This window comes from Festucalex cinctus, chromosome 5 (assembly GCF_051991245.1).
Source record: "Festucalex cinctus isolate MCC-2025b chromosome 5, RoL_Fcin_1.0, whole genome shotgun sequence".
Taxonomy (NCBI): domain Eukaryota; kingdom Metazoa; phylum Chordata; class Actinopteri; order Syngnathiformes; family Syngnathidae; genus Festucalex; species Festucalex cinctus.
The window spans coordinates 31,920,940-31,948,771 of NC_135415.1; the positions used below are offsets into that span (position 1 = coordinate 31,920,940).

Sequence of the window (27,832 nt, forward strand, 5' to 3'; positions counted from 1 at the left end):
CAGACGAACGCCACAATGTGTGCCGTGTGTGAGGCGAATGTTACGGTAGCAATGTCGTCTTTTGATGAACTTCTGACAAGTCTGCGAAAGTGTGTCATCGCCGAGGATCAAACGTGTGTAAATGGAATTCAAAAACTCCAGCGCGTTTTCGATAAACTATCAGAATGCTTCAGGTTTGTTTGTTTTGGGTTTTTTTCCCTGCGAAGAGAGTCGCCGCCTTACTTGGGGATGGGTGACATTAACGTCGTTGTGATATGTGGACGAACAGGAGCGATGTTAAAAGGAGCAAGGAGCGCAGTTTGGAGGAGGCTGCCCAACTGTTGAAGACTGTAAAGCTGCATCTCCTGGAGCGTGATCACCTTCATCTTCTTGTCAGGCTTCTCGTCTCCTTGCAGCTGCAGTTGGTGCACATATCCACAGCCTGCAGAAAAGTGGACCAGGTCGACTCTCACAGTGTGCAGCTGCTTACTGTTCAAATTCAAGTGCCATCTCATGCTTCGGGTTTCTCTCCAGATGTTGCAACATCTGGCAAAGGTGGATCACCAGCTGGTGTTTGGAGAGACGCACGTATGTTTGGCAGCTATAGTTAACTCTGAGCAGGTACAAAGGAACATTTGCTGGCATTTCAAAAAAGCAGCAAGGTACAGTAATGCTGACCATTTTCTTTTTTCACCCAGATATTCACTCAGGAAGACCTTCAGAGAGGTTTGTATTGACTATGTTGGTAGTTGGTTCACTTTCCTGGCATCTTGTAATGGCAATAGTGATGTATAACTGCCAGAGGCAGCACATTTGATAAAGAAATGCAAATAAATTCAGAAATCAACAACTACAGATATTTGAGTCAATAAGACTGGCAAAAGATGAAATGCCGATTCATTATTATTTTGCCTCAGCATAAATAATAAGTACATATTCTGAAATTTAAGTACCAAAGTAAACTAAAAGTGAGTTCTAATTGTCAGTTAAATACTCATTGGATAACTTCATCACAACGGAAATAGAAACTGAATCCAACCATGATCTCTGCACACAAAATAGTTTTCCCCTTTTAATAACTTGCATAGTGCTCATAGCCTACTACTCAGAAAAACAAGTCATACTATGAAAAAAATGTGTTTGAAAAAAAATCTATAAAATAAGGCCGTACTGACTAAAAAAAAAGATGTACTTTTTTTTTTTTTTTTCAAATTGAACAGAACTTTACACGACAGTAACAAGACTATTTTGACAAAATAGTCACGAGGAAGTATACAGTAGTCATCTGTTTTCTGATGTAGGCATTAGAATTAGAAGTATGCAAACTAAATATACATGCCAAGTACAGATATCTGCATTGCATCATACTGAGTGCTGTTGTTGATACGGTATATTCACTCAAAGTAAACATTATCAGTATTTTATCTTGTAGAGACCAAGTGATTGATACAATTCTTGAATCTCATTAGATTGAGCAAGCGGTAGTAATGTTTATCTTCTATTTCCTCTTTTAGCTTGTACGTTCCTGGAAGTTAGCCTTGTGGGTCGTGATGTGTGGCGACAACTGTGGCCTTCCTTTCTGGACAAATTAGCCAAATTCTTTCCGTTCATTCTTCACCAAGAATTCCGACGAGATGGGCAGTCGTGTTATCTTGCTGTGAAGGTTCGTGCACATCTGGAAATTGTGCAGAATCCATGGCCACCATAATAGCTGCCCATCTCCACAGGTTTGTCTCCAGATATTTCAGCTCTTGTCTCGAGAGGTGTCTTGTGCAGTGTGGGATGAAAAAGAGAGGAGCCCAGCCATGAAGACAATCCTGCAGGCTCTCATAGAAATTGTGTTTGGACAGGTTAGTTGATAAATTCAACTTTGTGGCACTTCAAATATACTCGCCAAAATGTTGTCGGTGGTTTTCGTCCTTGAACCATCCTCAAACCCTTTACAAAGTTCGCTGAGAGTCAGAAAAACACAGACATTTTTGGGGATCTCATGAATGGTCTACTGTGTGTTGTGTTGCTTGCATTTGTTCCATCCCAGTCATGTGCGTCCCACAGAGCTGCAACAAAGACACTCGTCTTTTGGCGGGGACCGCCGTGGCCATGCTCATCAACACGGCATCAGAGAGCGGCGCAGGTGCAGCCGCTGCCGCTGCCTGGGGACTTTTACAGAGCTCTCGTTCAGGTACAGTGTCGCTGGGCAGCTAAATACTGTTTGGAAATCCACTCCCATTTGTTTTGAATATTCGTCTTGAAATTGTGCACTGCTCGGAGGTTTTCACGCAAGTTTTGTTTTTCAGAGCCATGGCTGTTGACTGTGGGGGCTCTTGAGGTGCACTGTTGCCCCCCAGTGGTGAGCGGGGTGGGGCGGCTGCTGATGAGCAGGGCTCTTCTCACGTGCTGTCAGTCACACATATTGCTCAGTTCCTGTGCAGAAGGTGCAGAGGTAAATATATAGGCCAGCAGATTTGACATAAAGCGATAGACATGTCAACTTTTAGATTTGTTGTCTTTGCAGGGCAGCTTACTGCTGGATGCTTTGTTTCCTCTCATTTGTGATTTGTGTGAGGAGAAGCTGAATTGTCACTACCTTGCCTTTGAGGGTGAGTCGTGTCAAAACGTTTCTTCATGTACTTCCATGCAAACGTCATCCGTTGAAACGTGACACGTGGTTGCAGTGTTCGCGCTATGGCTGAAGAAGGTCAAAGAATGTGCGCCTGATATCTGGAAGATGACGGGTGGCCGCTTGGTGCCTGATGGCAGCAACCTGCAGCAACAGCTCCTTTCAATTATTTGGACGAGTGCTGAAAGTCCAGTGAGTTAAGTTGTTTTCTTGGGATCATTTTAGATTATTTGTAGTGGTACCTTTTGTATTGAATTTTAGTGATGTGATTATTTCTTTGACATATACAAATATCAAATCATTCTTTGATTTCCACAATAATATTGCACCAAATCTACTGTAGTTGGAATTGTTAAATTTGAGGTTTAAGCCATAAGTCAATGTTCCCATTTATTGGACACAAATTCATACGTAACATTAGTTACTCCTGCAAAATATAACATAAGTAATAGAATGTACCCGTGCTTAATGCTGTCAGATACTGTAATATTTTGCTCAGTTTCAACATAAACACTGCACTAAATGAAAAAGGAACAGGGACTTCAGTAATCATAAGCTAAAAAGTACAGGGCTGCAGTATGGAAATTGAATAATGCAATATCGATATTGCATGTACCTAAAAAAAAAAACAAAAAAAAAAAAACATGTTTTATTATCGAATGAAAGAATTATATATATATTTTTTTCATTTGGCAAGTAATTCGTTGTCATAATGTACATTTTTCTATACTGTATATACATTTTTAAAGAGATGTAACGTTACATTTAGTTTTGATCGTGATGCCAGTAGATGCTGTTCACCTATCGGATGGTGATGCACATTTAAGGTTGTATCTGATTGGTCAAAGGCACACAAAAGCACGCAATTCCATATGAAACTAACAGCGCGTCTGTGATCCGCATATTCGTGATGACAATATTTTTAGATATATCGTACAACCATAATTTGGTATAAAGATGAAATAAAAGTCACACATGGATAAGACATGAAAACAAAACGGTTAGATTAAATTAAAGGATTAAATGCAAAATGTACTGTACTAATACTGTTCGTAATAGTTAAATACAAATAAAGAAAAATCAACCATAGATGAAGAGTAAAAAATAAATAAATAAAAAACACATGACACGATATCTTAGATTTTTAAACAAAAAGGTTCAAACAGGCCGTATGCATGCAGATGAGCTTTTATTCTGTTTACTTGTAATTCATGTTTTAAATGTGATCAATTTTATTTGTGATGCATCATGGGAAGTTCAGGGTTTGAGTCCAAACTGTATTGATGGATTCACTGATGAAAAGGTAAGCTTGTTTGTCACATTACCTTTTTCCCACCCTCCTCGTCTTCATGTGCACTGTTAGGTGGACGGCGTGTCCGACTGCGCCCGTCTTACCTTTCGCTCGCTGTTGGACCTCTATGACTTGGACTGTGAGCAATTTGGTGAGCCAAACAAGCCTCTTTATTTGACTTTACTGCATCGGACTCTCCAACTCCCTTGGGAATCCAAAGCCAAGTACCATCGCCTCTGCGCTCTACTTCCCTATTTGGGGACTGACACGGTGAGCGTGAATCCTTTTGCGATGTGAAAATGCCGCACTCTGTTTTTGTTTGTTTGTTTTTTAATGCACAACCCTTTGATCAAGCAGGTGCTGGATCATTATGCTGAAGTAGCAAATCACCTCCTGCAGAGCATGTCAAGCGATCACCTGTCTCCATGCGGGTTGGAACTTTACACGTGTCTGATCAAGCAGCAGAGAAGAGAGCTTTGCGCTGATTCTCCCAAGTCGGAGTCAGATCTGGCCGAGAAATGGGCACAACGTTGGCTTCCCGTCCTTCTTCAGGCGCTGACCTCAAACGGGGTCGTTCTTCAAAGCAACAGCTCAACACACTTGCTCCCTTGCACCTTTCAAGTCTTCCCGTCTGCTGTGGAGCCTCTGCTTGCCTCCCTGGATCCCTTCTCACCAGGCCACTTGTGTGCGTGGGCCTTCATCATGAGTAGCTACCGGGCCGTGACTGGGAGCTCTCCCAAGGCTCCGCAGGGGGGCTCTACCCTGAAAATCCTCCGTCTAGCCCTGAGCTCTGCAGATGACAAAGTTCGACTTGCCGCTCTCGACGGATTGTGTTGCAGCCCCAAGACCAAAGAGACTCCAACACCAGAAGAACTGTCAATAATGACAACCTTCATTCCGCAGAACTTCAACTCGGAGTCCTCCCTTTTTCGACAACATTTCCAAGCGGCAGTGAGGCGATTTTTGCTCCGGATAAGAGATGGATGCTTGCTGCACATCAAACAGCAAAAGGACAAGAGAGACGGCCAAGAGATGGAAAGCTCACAGCAAATACTGACCCTGGGAATAGGTGAGCTTTTTGTTGTTTGGAAGATGATTCTTTGCAGGCTGTCTAGAGTCCTTACAAAGATAACAATGTTCATTTTGGATTGAAACGATCTTTTTTGTTCCTTGGTTAAAGGTAGATTTAAAAAAAATAAAAAGATAATACTGATTTTTCAGTTGTTTAAATTGATATCATTTTCACCATTTTTAAATAACGAATTTCATATATTTTGTTTCGTCCACTGCGATTGGCTGGCAACCAGTCCAGGGTGTCCCCCGCCTACTGCCCAAAGCCAGCTGGGATAGGCTCCAGCACCCCCCGCGACCCTTGTGAGGAATAAGCGGTCAGGAAAATGGATGGATGGATGTTTCATCCAAAAGGATCATGCATAATTAGTGTGTCAAAGAATTTTATTTGGCTTAATATTTTGCATTTGTTTTTTACGTTTACATTTTTTTTTTTTCTTTTGTACCGAAACAAATCGTCCGATTGCACTGTGCACCGGCTGCACTCCAACTTCAAGTTTTGGCCAACATAAAATAATAAAAAATCAATATTCTAAACATATATTATTATAAATTCTGTTTGGTCCTAAAGGAACTTACATAATTATAGTGTTTCTATTTTTTTAATTGGTCTTAATATTTTTGAATGCTTAAACATTTTCTTGTTTTGTACCAAAAAAATAACCATCTCAATTATCGTGATTTCAATTATTGACTAAATAATCGTGATTATTATTTCTTCCATAATCAAGCAGTTCTACTTATATCGACTTCTATTGAATAATGTAAAATGAAGCTTAGCATTCATGGTAACGTGACAGTTGGATTTATTTAGGTTATTAATTTAAAAAAACAGATAGATGCATGAATGTCTTTGCAAACGAAATTCTTCAAATGATTTTGCTGCAACTCTTGCATTGGATCTGATTGGATTTTACAGGTCCGTCTGCCTAATTAAGTGATTTATTTTTATTTTTATTTTTTGAAATGTTTGCCATAGGTTTTGTGGACTGGTTGAGCCAACTGGTTTTCTGCAATTTGACACCAGATCACAGTTACCAGAGGAAGAAAACTGTCTTACTGTTACTGTCTGCACTTCTGGAAACCTGCACTGACACTTGGAGCCCCGACAAGAGGAAGGGACAACCACCTGGTCAGTTTGGGCACTGTGATCATGTGATTGTGTCAATATTATCCATAATTATTTGAGTTATTTCCTTTAGCTCTGTCTGACAGACAAACAGACAGACACTGATCGGAATATATGACTGGATAGCTGCTAGGCCAAGACTTTTGAGGCCGCCATATTGCTCCTCCCAAGAAACCTTTCTTGGCATACCATCATATACATTTACAGTATGGAAATTGGAGAACGTTTGAGTCAGTGCTTAGTAGAAACAGCATGATTTATGTTTTACGTTTGTCAGACATTTTACAACTTGCCTTAAAAACATGTATACATTATATGCTTAATGATGTCTACAGGAGGAAACTTGTATTATTATTTTTTTGATTAAATAATTAATTCAACAAAAGATGCCTCTGCCTAATATAATCTTGGGGTCTAAGGAACTGAGCGATACAAGAAAAAGGGGGTCTTCTTTTTCTAACTTGTTCAAATGAGTGCCCATGCCGCTCCCTGGCCCAAATAACTGCCTACGAGCTGCTTTTGTCTAATCTGTACGTGTGTTAGACTGCTCACGAAATGGGAGGAGCAAGATGGCCGCTTCAACGGCTTGCACAGCCAACTATGACCTAATGGCTATCCGGTCATATATTCAGATCACTGCTGTCAGATAGATAGCTAGCTGCTAGCTAGATAGCTAACTATCTATGTGAATATAAAAAAGAGGTATCGAACAAATGTGATACTAAATGTTTGCAATGTTATCACGGTTTATCTTTAAACAGCAAATGTTTTGGTCTCTATTTCACTATTTTAAAATTCTTGATTTATTTTCCTCAGTGAACATGGGCTCTCTCATTACCTATGCTAGATTGAGAGGACAATGGGACTTCTTCTCTAGGAAAAAACTGTTGGTTCTCATCAGCTGTTTGGAAGATTCCACAAATGAGGTCCAGCTGCCCGAGCCTAATTTCCATTTGTGTTTCTCAATTGAAGACGTGATATTTTACCTTTGCTTTTCAGATTCGTGAACTTTCAGCAGGATTATTGGTGAGATTTTTCCCTTCCGTTCTTCTTGCTGATGTCGCCGCGACTCTGCTCATTCGTGGCAAGCGGCTTATGTGCAGTCCTCGGGTCCAGCAGGCTCAGATGGGGGCGCTGATGATGAAAGTCCACCATCACAAGTAAGCCAAAGCACATTATGATGTCCACCTGCTCCCTAGAACGAAATGCCATTTTTGTATTATTATTATTTTTTTTAGAAGGCAAGGCCTTCCTGAATGGAATTTAAACTTTGACATCGATGTCAGTGGTGTCCATAACATCAAGGCCTCCAGCTTGGTTCGATTTCTTGTGAAGGAGCTTGAAGATCACTACCTCACAGCCAAGGCAGATGTGTTGCTTGCTGCCAGAACTAAGCCAATGCACGGTGAGTCCAAATGGAAATGTTTACCAATCCATTCGTTATTCCGTTTTGTTTGTTTTCTCCATCATGAATTGGGTTTCAGGTGTTGTGAGCGCCCTCCAGAAATGTTTGTTGGAGGACGTGTCCAGCATCTGTGATTCACTTGGTCCTACCCTGACCGCAGATCTGCTGAGCCTGCTGAAGAACATTTCGCTGCTCCTGCTTGGCATACTGCACGGACAGCGAGATCCTCCAAGTGGTAATTGGTGCTTAAAATGCTGAATTGAAAAGGCACACGACAATATGTGAAATGATTGCTCCGTTAGATGCTCCGCCTTCTTTCTGTGAAATGGGGAACGCCATCAGCTCTCTGGTAGCCAACTCAGCTGGAGGAAATCAAGAAGATGGAGGAGAGGAGTGTGTCTTGTTGTCTGAAGAGCACAGCCTTGTTCTCACCTGCTGCTGGGTGTCGCTTAAGGTACCAACACAACCTCGTGGTGATTTGACATCTTCGTTCTGTTGCTCATGCGTCATCTTGTCTTCCTCATTAGGAAACGGGGATTCTTTTAGGTTCTCTTGTGGAGAGAATTCTCTCTGAATCCGGGCCTGACGCAGGCTTTCTAACAAAACAACATCTCCAAACGGCGGCGGATATTTTTCAAAACATTCTCCTCAAATGCCGTCACTGGGTAGGTTCAAGGGTCAATCAAGTGCTCCACTTGAGTAAAAGTGAAAGTGAAAAAAAAGGATCAGACTTTATGACAAGAACTCACAGTAAAATGAAGTTACTTTATAATCACAATTTGTATTCATAGTTTATATGTAAAAGAATAATTATAACAAAAAAATAGTGTGACATCATTCAAGGTGACAATCCCATAAAAATTTGAACTGACATTTTCATTTTGGAAAGACAGTAATTGTCCTGCTATACATTTTGATATGTGAAAAATGTCACCCAGACAAATTTACATCATTATTATTTCTAATACTTCCATACATCCGTCCATTTTCTGAACCGCTTGGTCGTCACAAGGGTCACCAATGTAAATGGGAATATTGTACTAAATCTCCTCTTTCGTCACTAGGGGGCAGTAGAGGGGTGTTGTGTGGGCTTCACCAAGTTCTGTTCGGCTCTACTTGGCAGCAGTGATCCTGAACTCAAGAAGATCCCCTCTCACATGCTCCAACAAGTAAATTGCGGGTTCTCACGTCTATGCTGTCTGAATAAATGGAGAAGATTCTTGCTTACAATGAGTTCTCTCTCTCTCTTTTTGTTTCCTTGCTTTTCTCTGTCTCTCTTACGCTCCTTTCTCCTCTCTCTCTCTCTCTCTCTCTGTTGGCCTCTTCTTCTTTCTTCTCCATCGCTGCCTTTTTCTCCCTCTCTCTGGTTCTGTCTCCTCTTTCGCTTCCTCCTTCCTCTCCCCCCCCCTCTGCTTTTCTCTGTTCTCTTTCCCCTCGCTCTTTCTCTCTCTCTCTTCATCTGTCGCTCTATCTGCCTCTATTCGGCTGCCGCTTTCTCTGCCTTGCTCTCCCCTTTCTCTTCATCTCTCTGCCCTCACTCTCTCTTCATCTGTCGCTCTCTCGTGGCCCCGCCTCTGCCCAAGGCGTTACAAGTTGTGCAATCTCCGAGTTGCACCTCCGTAACGAGGCGGGCTGCAGGATTACCTGTGCTCATCCTGTGCGTGGTATCTGCAGAGGAGGCCAGTAAAGCACGGCCGCTTTTGGCACATAGCATCCAAACCTTACTGGACACAGCTGGAATCCCACTTCCTGAGAACTGGGACCAGACTGTCGACCTCCCACAGGTGCACAAGTCGAACGGCATGCGAGATCTCGTTGCGTAGGGACGCGCGTAACGCTCCGTGTCCGTCACAGGTGTGCGCTGTTCACACGCTGCAGGCTCTGCTGCGCGGGTCGGGCCTGGGTGTGGCCATCCTTCAGTTTGCGCCCAGGGTAGCCATTTTGGCTCTCACTCTGCTCCGTTCTCCGTGCTGGGCCATGAGGAATGCGGCCCTTCAGCTTTACAGTAGGACCGGAGCGCGGCGCTCTTCGCCCGGATGAGTGTCGGCCCGCTGACGCCAAATGTGTTCACCAGGTTCTCTTTGCTCTCGGATGCTCGGTCAGAGGCCCAACGGCGAGGGTGGGAGTAAACATGGCATGCCCCCCCACGCCTTCTTCCACCACTACTGCACACTCCAGCCCTTCCTCCTCGAGGAGCTCCGAGAGGCAGCTGGTGACCTTCAGCGTCCGCCTGAGGAGGCCAGGCTCCGCCTCCAGCCATCGCTCTACCCGATTCTTACTCTTTTAGGCCAACTGCAGCCTGGCGTCCAAGATTCAGCAGAGTATGCTTCAAATAGTCAACATCACAGCCGTCAAATTGGATGGCCGTTTGAATGTTTTCTCTCATCTTCCCGATTCAGAACCTTGTCAGACTTCCGGCCTCCTTTACTCCAGCTCTCTGCCAGTCCTATTTACAGTGTGCGCGTGATGGCCTCCAAGGCACTGGTCTCCATGACGCCGCCCTCGGAATACATGAACATCATCATCAATCTGACGGCCCGGTTGCCGCGCACGCCGGAGCGTTGCTGTCACAACTGGCTCCACGGGCAACTGCTGCACATAAAAGCTCTGGTGGACACAACTCTCATCCAAAACTGGTGAGTCATGAAACTCCGCCTCTTTCATTGACCGGAGCCTTCAGGCTTTGACTTGCCGGCTCATCTGTCTTGGCAGTGTGCCCGCAGCGGAGCTCCATGCAGCGGTGAGCGCTGTGGAGGCGTCAGTGTGGCTCGCCACGGATGCTCAGCGCTGCCCGCTGGTGAGAGCGACGTATGTTGCCGTGGTGGAGTCGCTCCAAAGATTTTGCCGCCAGACTTTTTTGTCAGAGCTCTTTGACGTTGTCATGCGTGAGCTCCTTACACCTCAGCAGGGGCTTCAGGTGTGTGATTGCGTTGGAACTGCAAAACACTCTCATAAAAAAAAAAAAGAAATAGTTTGTAAAAAAAAAAAAAATCTGGTAGTATGCAGGGGTTGTCTCCAGTCTGTACTCCCAAAATGGCACAAATTCCTTGACAGATACACAAACGGCCCCACAAAAAAATATGAGTTATATTTATTAGGGTTAGGGTATCGATTTGATTTAGATTCACAAGAGTTCACTTTCATTAGATTTAGATTATTATTATTTTTTTTCAATGCAATTCAATTCACTTAAATCCAATATTGGGTAGCCCGTTTTGGGCTTTTTGATGGTTTTGACCAACCCATTTCAAAATAAGATGCTACCTACAGATTAATTATGGAACATCAATTCTTCTTAAATATCAAAGACAGGATAAAAAGTCCACCAACATTTAAGTACCAAATTAAATTTTGCAGAGGCAGTAACTGATTCAATGATTCCATTTATCGTTGAAAGGAACACGTGTTATTATCACTTAAATGTGACAAACATTGAGACCAGCAAGGATACGATGAAAATATTTTCATAATTGTAAATATAAATTAAGATTCTGAATTGTGCAATAAGTCAGGTCTTTCCTAAATGTAAGAAATTAACCTATTTTCCGCACTATAAGGCGCACGCACGTAAAAGCCTTCTTGGATCGCTAGCTAATACTAATGCTTTACCTCAGAGTAAATAATAAAACGGCTATTTCTTCATTTTGGGAGTGAATGGAGTTGTCAGAAAGCTGCTTTGTAATCTATTCATAAAGTTTGACTGACCTATCGGACTGTTTTGTTGACATTCCTTTTAGCGCAGCACCATCTAATGGATGCATGATGTAACCCCAGCCTCTACTTTAGCGACTTTATATGGAAAAAGTTTGAAAATATGTCATTCATTGAAGGTGCGCCTTATAATGCGGAAAATACGGTACTTTTAAAATGGTGTGAACAGTAAATTTCAAGAAAATCGATGACAAGAAAATTTGGCCTTTCAAATTCTATTTTCTTATGAATTTATTGGAAAAAAAGATATTCATGGCTTTATGAATCAATATCAGACTCAAAAAGGAAAATTGATTTGATATTGATTATTATTATTATTATTATGATGATGATTAACCCAACCCTAATACAAGTAATCATACACTATCCTGTCCCTAAACAATGTTGATTTTCCAGAACCCTGACAGCTTTTTCCTTCATTTCAGCTTGGCTTGTCTTCCTTCCATCAAAGAGCAATCCAATTGCTCTGTAGCGACCCCAAGTGGGCGCGTGACCTCTTGGCAACTTTTCCAACTGCGAGCTATGATGTGAGGCTGGCGTTGGTCACTTGGGTGGTGGCGGATCAGGCTTCACTGAACGCCCGCTTGAAAGAATTGATCCAGAGTGTGCTGCAGGTCAGTTACAGGCGGAAAACTTTTAAAACGTTGTCTTCTAGCATATGGTTGAACAAAGAGGGCATTGTGAGGCATCCATCCAATAAAATGCCCTTTTCAAAGTGGGGTTATAGTTTTTTTTTGTTTTTTTTTTTGTTTTTTTACAATTAACATTCTTTAGACTGTAAATGTTGTCGTGCCTTTCTTACTCATTTCTTGCTGTATGTGACTGTCCACACATTATGCACCTCAGGATGTTATTTTGCATATCAGCAGATAGGGCTGCTCGATTATGGGGAAAAAAAAAAAATCCCGATTATTCAACCGCTTATTTATTTGTTTGGTACAAAACAATAAAATGTTTAAGTATTTAAAAATATTAAGACCAATTTAAAAAAAAATAGAAACACTATAAATATGTAAGTTCCTTTTGGACCAAACTGAATATATTTATAAGAATATTTATTTCTTTATGTTGGCAAAAACTTGAAGTTGGAGCGCAACCTGTGCACTGCACGATCATTTGTTTATTTATTTTTTTGGTATAAAACAAGAAAATATACACACATTTAAAATTATTAAGAACAATAGAAAAAAATAGAAACACTATAATTATGTAAGTTCCTTTTGGACCAAAGAGAATTTATAATAATATAATATATATTTATTTATTTATATTGGCGAAAACTTGAAATTGGAGGGCAGCATGTGCACTGTACATTAGGACGATCACTTATTTTTTTGATACAAAACAAGAAAATGTTTAAATGTAAAAAAAACAACATATAAAAAATATTAAGACAAAATAAAATTATTTGAAACACTAATTATGCAACTTTTGGATGAAAAAAACATTTAATTAGTTATTTAAAAAAAAAAGTGTTAATGTTATATATAAATATTTCTTTTTTTACAATTATTCTAATTTCTTAATTGTGGAGTGTAATAATTGTAATTGAATTTGGATTAATTGCCTAACCCTATCAGCAGACTACGTGATCAAATGGCAGTAAAAATTGATGTGATCCTTCGATTTTTTTATTTTATTTTTTTTTCTCAAAAAGAAAGACAAACTCCAGGTTGAGTTGAGGGTATGTTTATATCCCAACAATTCATTACGTTTCTCGTCCTTCATCCACTCTTCAGTTATGTAACATGGACCAACATTATTACCATGGTCAACAAAAATGAGTACACCGCTTTGAAAAGTAAGATTTTTTTTTTCCATTTCTTTCTCTCTCTCTTTTTTTGCAGCATTAACTTAGTATATGGTAAGAAACAAATGTCTTTGTATGCCCGTTATTGTGCGTTATGTTTAGCTGTGTACTACTATTAGTATGTCATAGAAAAAAAAGAATATTCTGAGAGAAAGGGATGTTGGATATCATTGAGTATCCCGAGTTTTCCGACAAATCTGTTGGGGTTGTACACTGTTATGTTAAGCACTGACTCTCCAGCAGTGACACTATTGATTGATCTTTTCTTAATATCTTAGGAATCGGGCGTTTTGATTATCTGTAGAAAAAAAAAGAAAATATATTTATGTCAATATAAACATTTTAAAAATGATTTTTTGCCAAATATAACAGGTAAAAATATGTATCCAATGCACACAAAAACGTATTTGTTTTTGTCCCATTCAAGCCCCAAGCATGAAGCAAGGTGCGTTTTATTTGCAGTCCAGCCTGAGGGAGGCGCTGTTGAGCCCCATTGAGGAGTACCGCAGGGCCCACCTGGCAGCCTTCGTAGCAGTGATGCCCACGGGGGATTCTCCTCCTCCAGCAGTCCCACTTGAGGAGTCAGTTCTTCTGGAGTGTCTGGACTTATTATTGAGTGGTCTTGAGGTTGGGAGAGGCGGGTCGGAGCTCCTGTCCCAGGCTCTGCATGGTGCAAGTTTCCTGCTTTCCCACTGGTTCGAATGCACTTTTACACGTTTTGTCGTCTCCCTGTTTAGTGCTGACTATTTTTGTCCGATCTTTTTCAAAAAAGTTGTCGGAATTCTCTAATCCAACGCTGGTGTGCTGTCTTGGATACTCACCGTTCCCCCGATGCCGCTGAAGTTCTGAGGGTAGCTTGTGCTGAAGCTCTGTGCATGGCTGGCCTTCCCCTCATCAGCCACCATCTCATTCCTCCAGCTGTCACCATCAAGTACTGTTGGAAGATGAGGAGCACACAGTTTTCCCCACTCACGCTTGAACGTAAATGTGTGAATGTCTCTTCATGCAGACTGCTGAGCACAGGCCTGCACCTGCTGCAGGACCAAAGCCGACAGGTGAGGACCAAAGCGGCCAGCTTCATCTCCAAGCTGCATCACGCCAGAGGAGGAGCCCAGCGGAGCGTCCGCCTCGTGCAGGTCAACCTGGCTGTCCCGCTTCTGCTGGATTTGCTGCTGGACGAGTGCTGGGACACGCCGAGTACACTGGAGGTGCTTCTGTGTCACGTTCCCCAGTCTGACCTGAGATCTGTGCTGAGTGGCATCGCAGACAGCGGGTGGGTCACTTTGCCGATTCAGCATCAGAACGGACTGAACTGGAGGTGGTTCACCATTACGGGGCCTTTTCAGCAGGTGCGGAAGCCTCTATGAGCAGGATGACGCCAACGTGTTTGCGGAGCCTTCGGTGATGTCTGCACTTGTGTTGCCTTACCTGCTGCTCATGATCGACAAGTCCCCGCAATCGTCAATAGTGGCGCAGAGCCTCACCAAATGGGCGGAGGAGAACGCTGCTCTGCTGTTACACAACCTCCAATTGTGCCAAGGCCTCCAGCCAGGTAGTACAAATGTCCAAAATAGAACTGGGCAAGTTGCGCAATATTCATTTCGTATGATTTCTTATATTACAACACGGTATTGGGTTGTATTTGTGATTATTTTCATCAATACAGCTGTAGTAGTAGTAGTAAGGGGTGTGCTCAAAAAATCGATACGGCAGTATATCGTTGTGGGCCTCATTACAATACATGTATCGATACGCAGGCGTCAGAATCGATATTGCTCGTTATTTCTAAATAGGCAATTAACGAAGCGTTGCTTGCGCAGGAACCGCAGCCTCTTTGAAGTGAAGGGGGAGCCTTTGCAGCTTGCATTGTACTTTTAAAAAACTAAAAAACACTCTCTTGCTAAGAAAATTTCAAACAGAAGAAGAATATCAACATTTATTGACTTATAAACTTAACATGGTACATGTTTCTTAATGTACCAAAGTTCCTTTATTTTGTTTCAAAACAATGTGTTACATGAAAAAAAATGTTGCTTTTATTTCTCCAAATATTTCAAATAAGCACATTTTATAGCTGTAATTGTATTTTTGCTCAATAGTTTCCCGGTGTGTCTGTGAAAGTTGCTCCTTGCTGACCTGGCGTGCCGCTCGCTGGTAACCCAGAAGAGCTGCGAACAAAAAAAAAATTGCCATCCAGCATAAAAAGCACATCATTTAGGTATACATATGACTGTTATAATACAAAATGCAAGTAAGTTAATGTCAAATGTTGCGATATGTATCGCCTTGAAGACCACGTATTGGGATATATATGCATGGCGAATCGACACGTATCGCATCATGGCGCCTGTATCGTATCATGAGCTTGTTGGCAATAGCCAGCTGTAGGAGTAGTAGTGGTCGTACTTGCTATTCGAAAGGATGGCCTTTAGTAAGATGACACTCATCAACTCAGAACAATGTCAAATGATAATCCTAATATATCTGTTTGGTTTTTTTAACATCTGTATTTTTTTTTCCCCCCGCCAGCTCACAAACTACTCTATTGTTTAGTAATGTTGTCTGTAATGAACTCTAAGTTCCAATGTTGTCTTTCTAGCTGAGACGCTGACGCTCCTCCCGGACCGCCGGTTTCACAGCACCATTAGCGGCTTGCTAACAAGAGCCGCCTTCCTTCTCCACCTTTGCAAAACTTGTGACCCTGTGCAACGCCTTTGTGACCCTTCAGCCCTGCAGATGACTTTAAATGACGTCTGCAGTCGGCTAAGTGAGCACGGTGTCCACTTGAGATCTTCTCTCACATCTGCTGTAGCTGGAGATGTCGCACGACGCAAGTCTCAATAATAAGCAACGATAGCTGAGGACATTTCGTGCGGATGTTTTGAGGTAGGCTGTGTTGAAGTGTGCAACGGAAGGATTCCAACGCCCAACTCTGACCTGTGAAGCATACATGCTAACCACGAGTCCTCTTTGCTGCACATAGAATTAAATGTACATGTAAAACATATTAGTAGGGGATCATTTTTAATTCTATTATATTTATACCACCAACAATTATCCCAAAGCTTTTTAGTGTCATTTCAAACCAAACTTACAACGTAACTTTAAAAGCAAAAATAACAGATTTGAAGTGCGCGTTTCCAAGAACATGCCGCAAAGACCAACATCCGAGGCAAAACTTAACTCCTCCTCGACAGACAAACCTGGTCTCTCAGTTGAGGTGTATCACTTCAGCGTAGTCTACCGTTACTTCCTTGATACCAACTGTATTAACAATTTAGACCTCATTGTGTAACATGATTCAAGGTGACTATTGAATATATTTACAACTTGTGAAAGGTTATTATAGTTGCTGTTTCACTATGACAGAGTGGACATGTTAGGCTTTCCAACATTCAATTATGCTTAATAGGATTTAAAAAAATGAAACATAGTATCAGCCTCAACAAAAAAAAAAAAAAAAAAAAAAAAAGAGACTCAGAAAACACTTTTATTAATGTTACTGAAAACATCAGATGATTTCTTAAAGGGAAAGTTACCCATATGACAGGGTGGACAACAATTTTAGGGGCCCATACAAAATGTTCAATATTACATGATTACATTGCCTTTTTTTTTTTTAAATCAAATAAATGATTGTGGACAATAAAACCATGTTAAAAAATGATCACTAATTGCAAAGCTCATTTCAGAGGATCTTTAAGTGAATCCAAAGTGAATATATCACTTTAATGAACTGATAATTGTTTCCTTATTTGCTACATTTTGCTACAAGATGACTGAATGTGAATTGTCTTTGGTATTTATGAAATTCTTCGATATGCTGTTTGTTTTCAGTGTCCGGGCATCCTCAATATCTGCAGTGCATCAATAGAGGTTGCCTGCTCGCTGCTCTTGTTTATATGCTCCATTAGAAGTGTCCATGTCCATTTCCCCAACCACATGAGAGTGCAAGATGATGGACTGGCTCGGAGTTGACCGAGGGTGGGCGCTCGATTGTTGACAACCCACACACTCGATGAGTCTTACATCATCACATGCCTCCTCTTGAGGTGGGTGTGATAAATGACTCACTCGCCGACACAGGCAGCATGTGTTGTACGCACTTGGTTTTGGTTTTTTGGTTTTCAAATAGAATGATATTTTTGACAATGACGCATAGTGATGAATCACAATATTTTTCTTTTCAGTAGGTTTAAAAACGAGTCATTACATTTAGGATGTCTTATTTCACTTCTACTCCCAGCAAAGTTTGTCTCAAAGAGCTCAAAGCTTCAACTTTGCTCCACAAGCAAGCAAGACGGGAACGCAATGTGAGAGTTCACCTGTTCCTTGTAGCTTGTTTCTCAAACACTTGAAAACAAATAGCCAGTTGGGATTCATCCATCAGGTTGTTTATGCATATACGGTCGTGAAACATTGTGCAGCTTGAAAGTGAATTGTCCTTCTGTCTTGGCTAAATGTGATTCTCTGACCTCTCCGCAGTCTGCCTGCTTCCTGTTTAATGAAGAGAGCGACTATGGCAACGAAGAACAATGCCAAGTAGGCCTTTTATTGGGCTTGTGTGCGCACGTTCAGGCACATGTTTACCATCTGGATTGCCAACGCGAGGGGGGGTTTAGCACCGTGTCGTCAGTTTATCTTTCCTCTTAAAGGGTCCATATGGGATTACTGTATAGTACGATTGTGCTGAAGGTGCTGTTGAGAGGCACTGCTAAACTTTCTGCGCACAGTTGCTGCTGCTCGAACAGGCCGTTGCCGGAAAATTAGCCTGGCTTGTGTGTTTAGTGACCTGATTCACGTTGAGCGTGTCACGACTCACGAGTTGGCTGCTCTCTTGATGCACACTGCCAACAATGCACTGACGAAGAGAGGGAAAATAAGCACGGGTGCTGCTGACCTTTCTTGGCCTCTGCAGTCTTCTTTCTGGCTGAGTGGAAAAACAGGCCTCGTGAGTTGCACTGCAGGGAAAAAACACAGACACATGAGCGAGAGCCACATTGGAGCCAGATAGGACTCACTGCACTTGGATTATAAATGGAAAGCAATGAGTCCATGTGGATCAGATGGGAAGCTATGTATAGACATGAAAAGTAATCCTACAGTTATGTACTAATTGTAAATACGTGTGTGAATGGGGCTACTTGCTAGCTTACATAGCACTGTAAGTGCATGCGCCTACATGTGTATGATTATGTGCAGGAGAGCCTTGGGATTTATGCACATGCTGAAATGTACACTATTCTGTCCTAGTTAAGTCCCGCTTAGGGTAAATATTAGTAAGCAATAAATAAACAATCACAGGATGGGTTGATGGGGGGCACTGGAACCACATCACAAAGTATTTTCACGCCTCTTCACATTCTAGTTCATTGCCAACAAATTCGTAACCTCAAAATGTCATATTTACAGTAAATATTGGATGGAATGGAAAACCACATACACAGCACAAGCAAGGCAGTCAGTGACTACAAGTTCCTTTATTTTGATTGCTTATGTTTATTTATAGTCGTGACTCGAGAATTGTGCTCAATGAACTAGTTTCATCATCCAGAACTCTACGACTGACTCTTTTTCTATTTTATTGTCTTACATGTATGTGGCCTGTAACTCATATAAAATAGGCTAGTTGTGACATTTTGAAGTTATAAATGGATTGAATAAACCTACTGCATGCAGCGCAAGCTTATTGAATAATATTCTTAATCTCAAGTTGTCATAATTACGATAAATATTTGTATGAAAAACATATCCCCCCCCTTTTTTTTCTTTTTTTTTTTCTTTTTGACCGTAATTTAACGTGCTTTGTTGTTCCCATGGCGACGTATTCTTCCGCCGCTGCGCAAATGAGCGACTTGCTTCCGTTTGTAACCACGAAACGGCGTATGTCGGGACCGTCGAATGGACGTACGTGAGAACACGTGAGGCTTTAGGACCTGGAGGTGTATTTTTTTCTTCTGCTGCTGTTGCTGCTTGTCGTCACAGCTCCTCCAACCGAAGGCTGTTTACTAGGAAAGGCGAGCTGGTCTTTTTGGCAAAAACAAGGGCTGAGACTTTCCTCGAGGAGGAAGAGCAGTGTGTCTGTCGCCCTCAGCACAGGCTCTTTCTCTTTTAATTGCGAAATCTAGATAGATAGATATATCTTGAGAAATGAATTCATTCCGTCGCCCGTACAGGATGTTTCTGTCTTTGCACGTTCTTTTCCTGAGCGCAGTCTTCGTGGACAGCAGCGTGTTAAATACAGACCAAAAAGGTAAATCGCCGACTCTCTCTCTCTCTCTCTCTCCCTTTTTTTCAAACACAATGCAGACATTTCTGTCTTATTGTATTGATTTCAAAAAAAGAAAAGAAAAAAAAGTCATTCTCAGCCCACAGCTTGTTTCTCATCTTGTTTTAATTGCAGCCTGTTCTCACATGTTAACTTGTTATTCTGCAGAATGCATTGAGTCCAATGGAGTGGGCTATAGAGGAGACGAGCAGAGTTCCTCCTCGGGGCTGACTTGTCGAAATTGGACCAACACGTCCACACAGTATGATGCACACACAGGTAAGTTCATCTCATGTTTATATGGGTCAATATGGAAAAATAATGCTTCCGATTGTTAACGTGCCTCAATGCACATTATGACGAAGAAAGTGCATAGAACGCCATTTCAGCATTTATCTGATATACTTGATGTTCTATTGCATTCTTTATCCTTATTAGTAAGACTAGGGCAGACTAGTATAACTGTCTTACTGGTTATATGGACAGTTTGCAGCTGTATGTTTTTTTCTGTAAACTTCAGCATACTAATGGATAAATTATTTTCCTAGTGATGCAAAATTATGTTACTAGTAGTACAGTGCATGGACCTTAAGATGGATCTGAAATAAATTCTCAAATGATTCATAACAGCATGAACATCCCTGTTTGTGTTTATGGTGTTAAATGGCCTCCTTTGCGCAGCAGCAGCAGCAGCAGCAGCAGCTGCTGCTTTTTCTTGTCTTTGTCCCCATGGCGGCTTGTTCATTGTTGTGTGATGAAGTTGTGTGAATGATTAATGAGTCCAGCGCTAGGCAGCCACAGCAGGACAAGTGCGTGCGTGTGCGTGCGTTTGAATGAGGGCATCAGAAAGAGACGTGTGCTGTTTTGCTCCTTCCTGGTGTAGGTGTGGGAGATCACAACTACTGCCGAAATCCGGACTCTTCGGAGAGGCCTTGGTGCTACATCACAGGCCCCGACGGGACGGTCCAGAAGCAGTTTTGTTCCATCCAGACATGCCAAGGTGACGTTTGACCGCTTTTCCTCGACAACTGGAAATCATGGAAAATTCCCTCAAAAAAAAAAAATCAAAACAGCTTGCTTGATTTGTTTTGAGTGCTTACAAGTGAGTTATGTTCTTGGAGATGACATTTTTGTGCAGCTTCCAAAACGTTTGTTTGTCAGCCCGGAAAAATTGGCAGCATGTTTTTCAACTTTGATGGATGGATGGTTCTCATCCGAAATCATCCAAGTGAAAGTAAAACAAGTAGTAGGTCAGTTGGTTAAATCACAGTTAAATCTAGACTCTTAATTTGCCTTTTGTTGCCTTCCTGTCTCAAACAATAACAGTTCTTATCGCCAAGTTCAGTTGCTAGACTTGTTTTTTTTTGTTTTTTTTGCCACACCTCACACTTCACCTATTGGCTGCTCCACTTGATGATGTAACATCCTTCTAAAAGTCAAGTTTGTAAACAACCGACTCGTGCTTGCAAAGGAAATGGGTGATGTGGGAAAAATGTTAAAGCGCAGATCTGAAAGCCAACCAAGCATATGAGCCTGCAGCGCCATTTTATGACCGCCGCTTCCTTCCCCAAGATCTTTGCCCAAACGTTTTGCAGTCGTACAGCTCAACAGGAGCAAGATTGCAACATTCTTCCAGCTCGGGCATCAGCGGTGTCATTATCGGAGCAACAGTAACCAGAAAGCACACGTTATGATATCAAGGCTTATTTTGCACTTGAAGGGCCTCGTTTCTATCTACACATTATAAACAAAATCAACATGTTAATTTCTATCATTCCCGTTTATCACAGAGGACACATTCCAAACCCACCCACAATAGGTGAAAATCTTGTGTAGAAAAAAGAAACTTTTTACTGTCATCCTGGCCAAATTAACTGTCAAAACTCATGACAACAATCGCTATAAAAAAAAAAGTCCGTTTTATAGTGTGGCTGCGAACAATGAACTGCGCTACGTTGGGGGAACACCAAACCACTTTCAGAAAATACTAAACTTCCTTTCTAATTTTCGCTTGAGGAGAAGGCGCTAAAAGGCATTGAGCAGTAATTGGCGGGAGAACGTTGGTCTATGCAGGCGGGCCTTGCTTTACGACAGACTTCCATCCCAATACTACGACGGCAACGTAAAGCCAATTTGTACGCAAGTCAGGACCTGCTCTTACACTATCCTAACACACTTGTAGGCTAGTTACAGTAAATATTTGGATGAAAAACACTTATAGGCGATAAAATAATTACATGAAAAATGGTGAGTGCCGGATTTTTCGGACTACAGGTCGCTCCTTAGTAAAGTCACACCAAGTCAAAAAATGCTTCACGAAGAAGAGAAACAAAACAAAAAAAACAATCAATCTTTTTTTGGGGGGGCGACTGTAACGCTTGAACTTGCAAAAAATCTCCGTTCCCGAATTGTGCTGACGGCAGCGAATGAGTTCTGGTTGGATTCAAAAGTTTTGCTTCCTATCTGTGGGGAAAAAATATTTTTAGTTCAAAATGGCGCACCGTAATTAGAATTCTACATCGCGTTGTGGTCAACCAGGGGTTTGTTTGTTTGTCTGTTTTGTGGCCACCTTTTGGTGCTGTAAATAGTAAAAAGTTGCGGCACGCGCCGCATGCTAAATTAGCAACAGAGAGCCTAGGCCACGCCCAACTCATTTTGTAAACAGAAGCACTTTGAATGGGGAGCCTTGGCCACGCCCACCAAAATCCGCCCGTTTGAAACTAGGCTTTCAGTTCGACCATCTTGTGTTTGTACAACACGGCATCATTTCACAAAACGTTGTTTTGATACAGTATTAGTCTGAAATGCTCCAGTGGCCCTTTTTCACCTGCGCAAACTATTTTGTGCCTTGAAAACCTTGTACGTTGGGACTAGCGGCCCATAAATGATCTGCAGGCTGGACTTTGAGCAGCCCTCTCGAAACTGTCCATGAATGTGAATGACTGCTGGTTTGTCTTCATGTCATTGAGTGGCAACCAGTCCGAGAGTTGACCCTGCTCCGCTCCCAGAAATCAGCTGTGTTCGTCTCCAACCTGCCCACAACCTCAATGAGGACAAATCTTATGGAAAATGGATCGAGTGATGGACTTGTGAGCTGCTTGCTAATGAATTCAATCACTCCCATGAAACTGTCTCCATATATTGACGAGATGTAGCTTGGATAATGGACACAAATAGAGTAACGATTGCTTTTGCTCACGTGATGATACGTTGGCAGCGCTCCAAACGTTCAAAGTCCTTAACGCTTATGCTGCTTTCTTGTGTTTCCAGAGCTCACTTCCACCGAGGCGGCAGAATCGGAGTCGGCCCGGGCAACGGCGGCCACGCCCTCCCCGGACGCTGATCTCCCCTTAAAGACGCGCTTGTTATCTTCGGGAGATGCCGCCGCCGTGCAGCCAGTGATGGGAATCAGCCAGCGGGTGCGCACCGGGCCCAAAAAGAAAAAAGATCTGGGCACGCTCGGTATGTCGACAGCCGTGGCAAAATGTACACCATGATGACTTTTACTTACTTGCTGTTTGCTGAACGTCCTTTCCAGGCTACGCCCTCGGCATCATCATGATGGTGGTTATCATCGTTCTTGGGGTGGGCATCACTTTTGGCTACTTCTACAAAAGGTCAGTGGCTGAGCAATTGTGGAAAAAGTACTTGGCCATTGAAAGGCACTGGGATTTCTGTATTTATCTTTTTACAAACCCAAACAATTCTGGGGAAAAACAAAAAAAAAAAATGCTGAAAAATGTGAGGAGAATTTGGGGGAAATCCGGGAAAAATTGAAAAAATAAATACATGTTCAAAGATAAATACATAAATCAAATTAATATACAATAAAATAATAACAATATAATATAAAATAAAGGAATTTAAAGATAAAAAAAATAAACAAATATAACATGACTATGCGAATCCGCTGGTACCGAACCGCGAGTATGCGGGACTCGACTGTTCTTAAAAGTACAAGTACAGTATACAAAGAAAAGAAAAGAAAATAGCTTCATCATCAGATGAGGTTGATCACGTATATTGATTGGCAAATTAAGGAGTAGAAAGTCTAGATGTCTGTTTTCAAATGTAGGGAGTGTAAGTCAAAAGTCATCAGAAAACGAAATAGTCAAAAATCTGTTAAATTCTCATCATTTGCATTTTACAATACATATGGATCGAATAAGAATTTTACTGACACACTCAAAGCAGTCGCGATGCGTTCTTTTAGATTTGAGATCACCCCAGTAAGGAAGGAAAATGGTCACACTTGCCAACAGATTTTATGTTGGACAAGTTTCGCCATTCAACACTCCAGTCAATGTATAAATGATGAATAATATTTGTAGAGTGTGGCTTGTATATGTGTATAATGAACATGAGCAAGTACACCGGACATCTTGGATGTATGATCTATGTATGTTAAGAGGTTTCATAAAAACATTAAAAAAATATATATTTTTTTTAAAATTAGTGTTCCGCTTGGTGTTTCTTTACACAAAAAGTTTTTTTGTTTGCATGTGTGTGCGTGCTCCACTGCTCGAGGCGACGGTTCAAGTTAGAGAAGCACAATGTCTTTTTTTTTTTTTTTTTTTTTTTTCAGCTTTAAACTTTGCAGAGGTCAGCGTCCGTTGCACGGCACGCGAACTTTAATGGCACCGTGTGTTGCACATTCCACACTTATTGTCCGTGTTTGTGCACATTTGCATTCAATGTCACAAAGAACATTTGTTTTTTTACAAGAGCTTTTTGATTTTCGATTCTTGAGAAAGAGGATCATGTAGAGGAGGCCGTTATGAGTTGCTCTTGTGTAGTTGTTGTCTATTTTTAGAGGCCGATTCATTAGGAGGAGAATGTTAACGTGATTGGTTTTAGGTCCAAGAACAGCATTTGCCGTTTGTCTTTCCGATCACACAGACACATGGACGCATGTGGTCAGCATATCAGTCAAGCTTTCTGGCTTCACTTCCTACATAGCATACAGGATCCATTTCTCACAGTACGTTAGCTTCATCCAAGGCTGAATAGTCCGCAGGCGTGAACGGGAGTTTGCATGTGACCTGCGATTGTGTGTGCTCATCCTCTTACTCAGTCAGCTGGGTAGAAAAGGAATGGACAGAAAACAGACAAGTTGAGTGCAACTGTACTTGTCGCGTTTGGATCCCGATCGGTACAAATATGGCTCATCCTCAAAATCGCTGAGTCGTGCCAGCTTGTCCCGGTCACCATCTGCCACCGTTTCCGCCCAAGTTGCGTCACAGCAGTTGATCCAAGGCTCGCAAATACGCAACATTCCGCCTTGGGCTGGACACGATTTAAACCAAACAGCTTTCAAATTCAGCACTGATTTTATTCTTGCTAATGGGCATAAATATTTCACCCTGAGAGAGCCGAGCTTTTGTGCAGAGCAATTCAAAAGAGTAGAATTATGTATCAGGCAATATGTGTGCCCCGGAAGAAAGAATGTACTTTCAAGGAGGAATTTGACTTCACCGTTCTTCTCCCTACTGTTGGGAAATCGATCGATCGATCGTCTACCTACAGTTATGTCTTGAGATACGAGTTGAGATGGTTGTTGGTCTCTGTGTGCCCTGCGATTGGCTGGCAACCAGTCCAGGGTGTCCCCCGCCTACTGCCCAGAGCCAGCTGAGATAGGCTCCAGCACCCCCCGCGATCCTTGTGAGGAAGAAGCGGTCAAGAAAATGGATACGAGTTGAGACAATCAAATGTTTGATCATCTTTTCCCATGGAAATTTATTATTATTATTATTATTTATTTATTTTTAGTAAGAATACAACTTACTTCATAAAAATAGTAATGCCACATTTAAATAGAATGTAAAAAAAACAAACACTTTTTGCTACATTTTATGCTTCAATTCAATGTCCATCTTGTTGCTCATTCTTTTTTTTTTTTTAAAAGAGCTCAGAATTGTTCATTCGGTAGTCTTACCGATTCAACGTCTTATCATCATTGCTCTTCTTTTTTTTTTTCTTTTTGTGTGTGTGTGTGTGTGTGCGTTTGCGTGCGTGTGTGCGAATACGTATAAATGTATACTCATGAATTCACCTAAAACCTTGTAAATATCCCATTTTGTTGACTATTTTTCCATCAAAAATGGATTTAAAAAAAATCGATTCGGCTGCCTATTGAATCGATTCGAGAATTGCGTGCTGTAGTATCGCGATATATTGCCGAATTGATTTTTTTTTAACACCCCTACTGATGTGCGTTCCTTGGCCACCTGGGGGCAGTATAATAGACATACTGTACGTGCATACAGTAATCAAATTGCTACTCGTGGTGAAGTCATTCGTGTTCACTGTTGCCATGAAAGTGTTTATATCTCAAGTCAGAGGAGCCCTTTAGTCAGGTCACTCATATCTGAAGGCACCAGCCAGCGTATTAAAATCAAACAAAAATGTCCTGAAAACTTGCATCACGATGGTTTAAGAAAATGGATCAAATAAGCACGTGTGCTTGCACAGGGGCCGAGACCTGAAGAAGCAGCACGAGCAGCGAGCGTCCGAGCGCCAGATGCAGAGGATCACCCTCCCCCTGTCGGCTTTCTCCAACCCCACGTGCGAACTGGTCGACGAGAACACCATCGTGGTGACCGCCGAGTGCGAGTGCGAGTGCGAGTGCGAGACCACCCCGGTCCAGGAGGAGGCGGTGGAGGGCGCCGACCCCCTCATGGGCCAGCAAGCGGGCACACCAGGAGCGTGAGTCAGGAGTTGAGGAATATGTTCTTCTCATCGAGTGGACCAAAATGCCGTTTGGAGCTGAAAACTGCTGCCCATGTCCTCTTTCTTTCCATTTTTGCCAACATCAGACAAAAGAGGACGTCTGTTTGCAAACAAGGAGGCATCCGATGTGTAGTTTGCTATATTTGATACGCAACAAAAAGTAAGCTGGTTGCCTGCCCTCTTTATTTGGAGTCGCATGGGCATCGTTTTGTACATACTACGCACAGGAAGTGAATGACGAATTGACCCACTGGCTGTGCCCACGGATAACCATGTATATAAATATACTGTATATAGATTTGTATAAAGGGGTGGATTTCCAGATCAACCTGGCAATCCATCTGGTACCGCTCCACAGTCATTTCGTCGGGAAAAGGCGGGACATTCGCGACAATAATTGGAGCTGATTGGACGATGCGACACTCTACATGTTTGTTTGAACCAATCACGGCCACGGATGAAAATGCGTTTGTGTCCGTTCGTCGTTCTTTTCCAAGGGGGGAAAAGCACAAACGTCTTACCAAGCTAGAAATGAACGAAGCGCCTCTCGCTGTTCAACATTCAACAAGGAAACGGTGAGTCATCCTGCGAGAACAGAATTCATAGTCGAGTCCATTCGTCCACGTTAGGTTTGTTTGTTAGCCCCGGCGTTGGCGCTTGCTTCCTGGTTTTGTCACAGCTGCGTATCCCGCCCTCAAACACAATGTTGCTCTGTGATTGGTCCGAACCACGGCAGTTATTTGCAGGAGCGGTACTCGATGGTATGGGGTAAATGCCACGGAAGAGGCGGGACTGCTTTTTGCACAACAGTTTGTGTCCGGTTCGGTTTGCGACGTGTCGGCTGCGTCAAAAATACGTGTGCTTCCGACTTTGTGTTCCTGGGTTGCGCGTTCGAAACCCGGACCGGAAATAAACTGATGTGCAAAATCACGTCCCGCCTCTTCCGTGGGATATGCCCCATTGTCCCGAGTTTGTGAACGCACAAATACCGCCAGAATTCATCTTGCGAGAGCAAGGTTACTTACAGATGGGCACGTGTGTAAAAATAGGCATCCCACCCTCCTCAAAGGCAGGATGAAGTGCAAAAAAAAAGCCTGCAGAAAAGAAAAACGCGTCCCCATCCCCAAATGCCTTAGCATGGTACTCTACTTGGGAATGTACTTTTGAGAAAGATGTGCTTTAGTCCCACAGGTTAAGGAGTGACAGGAAATGTGTTTCTCTCAGGAAGCATGAGAGGCAGTTAAATTGGTCCTCTGGATGACATAACACTGCCCGCAGCAGCGCACACAGCAGGCACGGGCGGAACGGGAAGTAAGCGAAAAGCTGCTGCAGGAGCCTGCTGGCATTTTATCCACACGCCGTTTGTGTGACATCAACAGTCCCCGCTAATGTTCTCTCCGAAGATGCATGTACGTATGTACGTATAGCGTTTGCGTCCTAAACACGCCAATCTGCTACATCACTGGAGTTTGATAACTGCTGTTCAATTGTTTTGTGTGCTGACTTGTTGTCTTCATATAACAGACAGTTGCATTGAAAATAAGTGCTTGTATTTGTTTGCTTTTCAGTGAAACTGAAATAAAAACAAACGTGGAAACTGGATTGTTTAATTTCATTCGACGAAATTGATACAGACTGGAAGATTACCCAACACGAAAACCTTGCGCTCCCCCTGCTGGTCATTCTGCAGTTATGAACACAAATATTGAATCATCACAAGAATCTAGAAACGCTGCGGATGGGCGCCACGTGTCTACCTCGGGACTACAAAAATGGCGGCGGTTTTGTAGTTTTCGCTTCTTTCGGTTGTTTTTGGAAT

At 42.2% G+C, this 27,832-nt stretch overlaps 2 protein-coding genes across 8 annotated transcripts; both read left to right on the forward strand.

The window, feature by feature from the left end:
• The first annotated feature begins 15 nt into the window (after positions 1-15).
• On the forward strand, positions 16-18,610 carry LOC144018895 (tRNA (32-2'-O)-methyltransferase regulator THADA). 7 transcript variants are annotated; one of them, XM_077521539.1, is made up of 30 exons: positions 16-173; positions 269-440; positions 514-600; positions 678-705; positions 1,494-1,642; positions 1,707-1,829; positions 2,035-2,161; positions 2,277-2,422; positions 2,495-2,579; positions 2,655-2,791; positions 3,963-4,160; positions 4,248-4,959; positions 5,941-6,093; positions 6,907-7,016; positions 7,090-7,250; positions 7,329-7,495; positions 7,575-7,730; positions 7,798-7,949; positions 8,023-8,160; positions 8,560-9,279; positions 9,350-9,500; positions 9,570-9,816; positions 9,895-10,131; positions 10,208-10,412; positions 11,632-11,820; positions 13,479-13,711; positions 13,789-14,289; positions 14,366-14,568; positions 15,616-15,902; positions 16,854-18,610. In XM_077521539.1, exons 1-29 carry the CDS (start codon positions 16-18, stop codon positions 15,858-15,860), a joined length of 6,090 nt encoding a protein of 2,029 aa, XP_077377665.1. In that variant the 3' UTR covers positions 15,861-15,902; positions 16,854-18,610. The 7 variants fall into 7 exon arrangements, with proteins under 7 accessions (XP_077377665.1, XP_077377668.1, XP_077377670.1 ...); XM_077521542.1 differs by lacking the exon at positions 16,854-18,610 and having other exon boundaries at positions 13,789-13,947; positions 14,026-14,289; positions 14,363-14,568; positions 15,616-16,683; XM_077521544.1 differs by lacking the exon at positions 16,854-18,610 and having other exon boundaries at positions 8,560-8,664; positions 9,079-9,279; positions 15,616-16,683.
• A 207-nt stretch (positions 18,611-18,817) lies between these two features.
• Positions 18,818-27,613, forward strand: pik3ip1 (phosphoinositide-3-kinase interacting protein 1). Its single transcript, XM_077521554.1, has 6 exons — positions 18,818-19,269; positions 19,453-19,563; positions 20,168-20,284; positions 22,555-22,746; positions 22,823-22,901; positions 25,756-27,613. Exons 1-6 carry the CDS (start codon positions 19,167-19,169, stop codon positions 25,991-25,993), a joined length of 840 nt encoding a protein of 279 aa, XP_077377680.1. The 5' UTR covers positions 18,818-19,166; the 3' UTR covers positions 25,994-27,613.
• Positions 27,614-27,832: the final 219 nt, after the last annotated feature.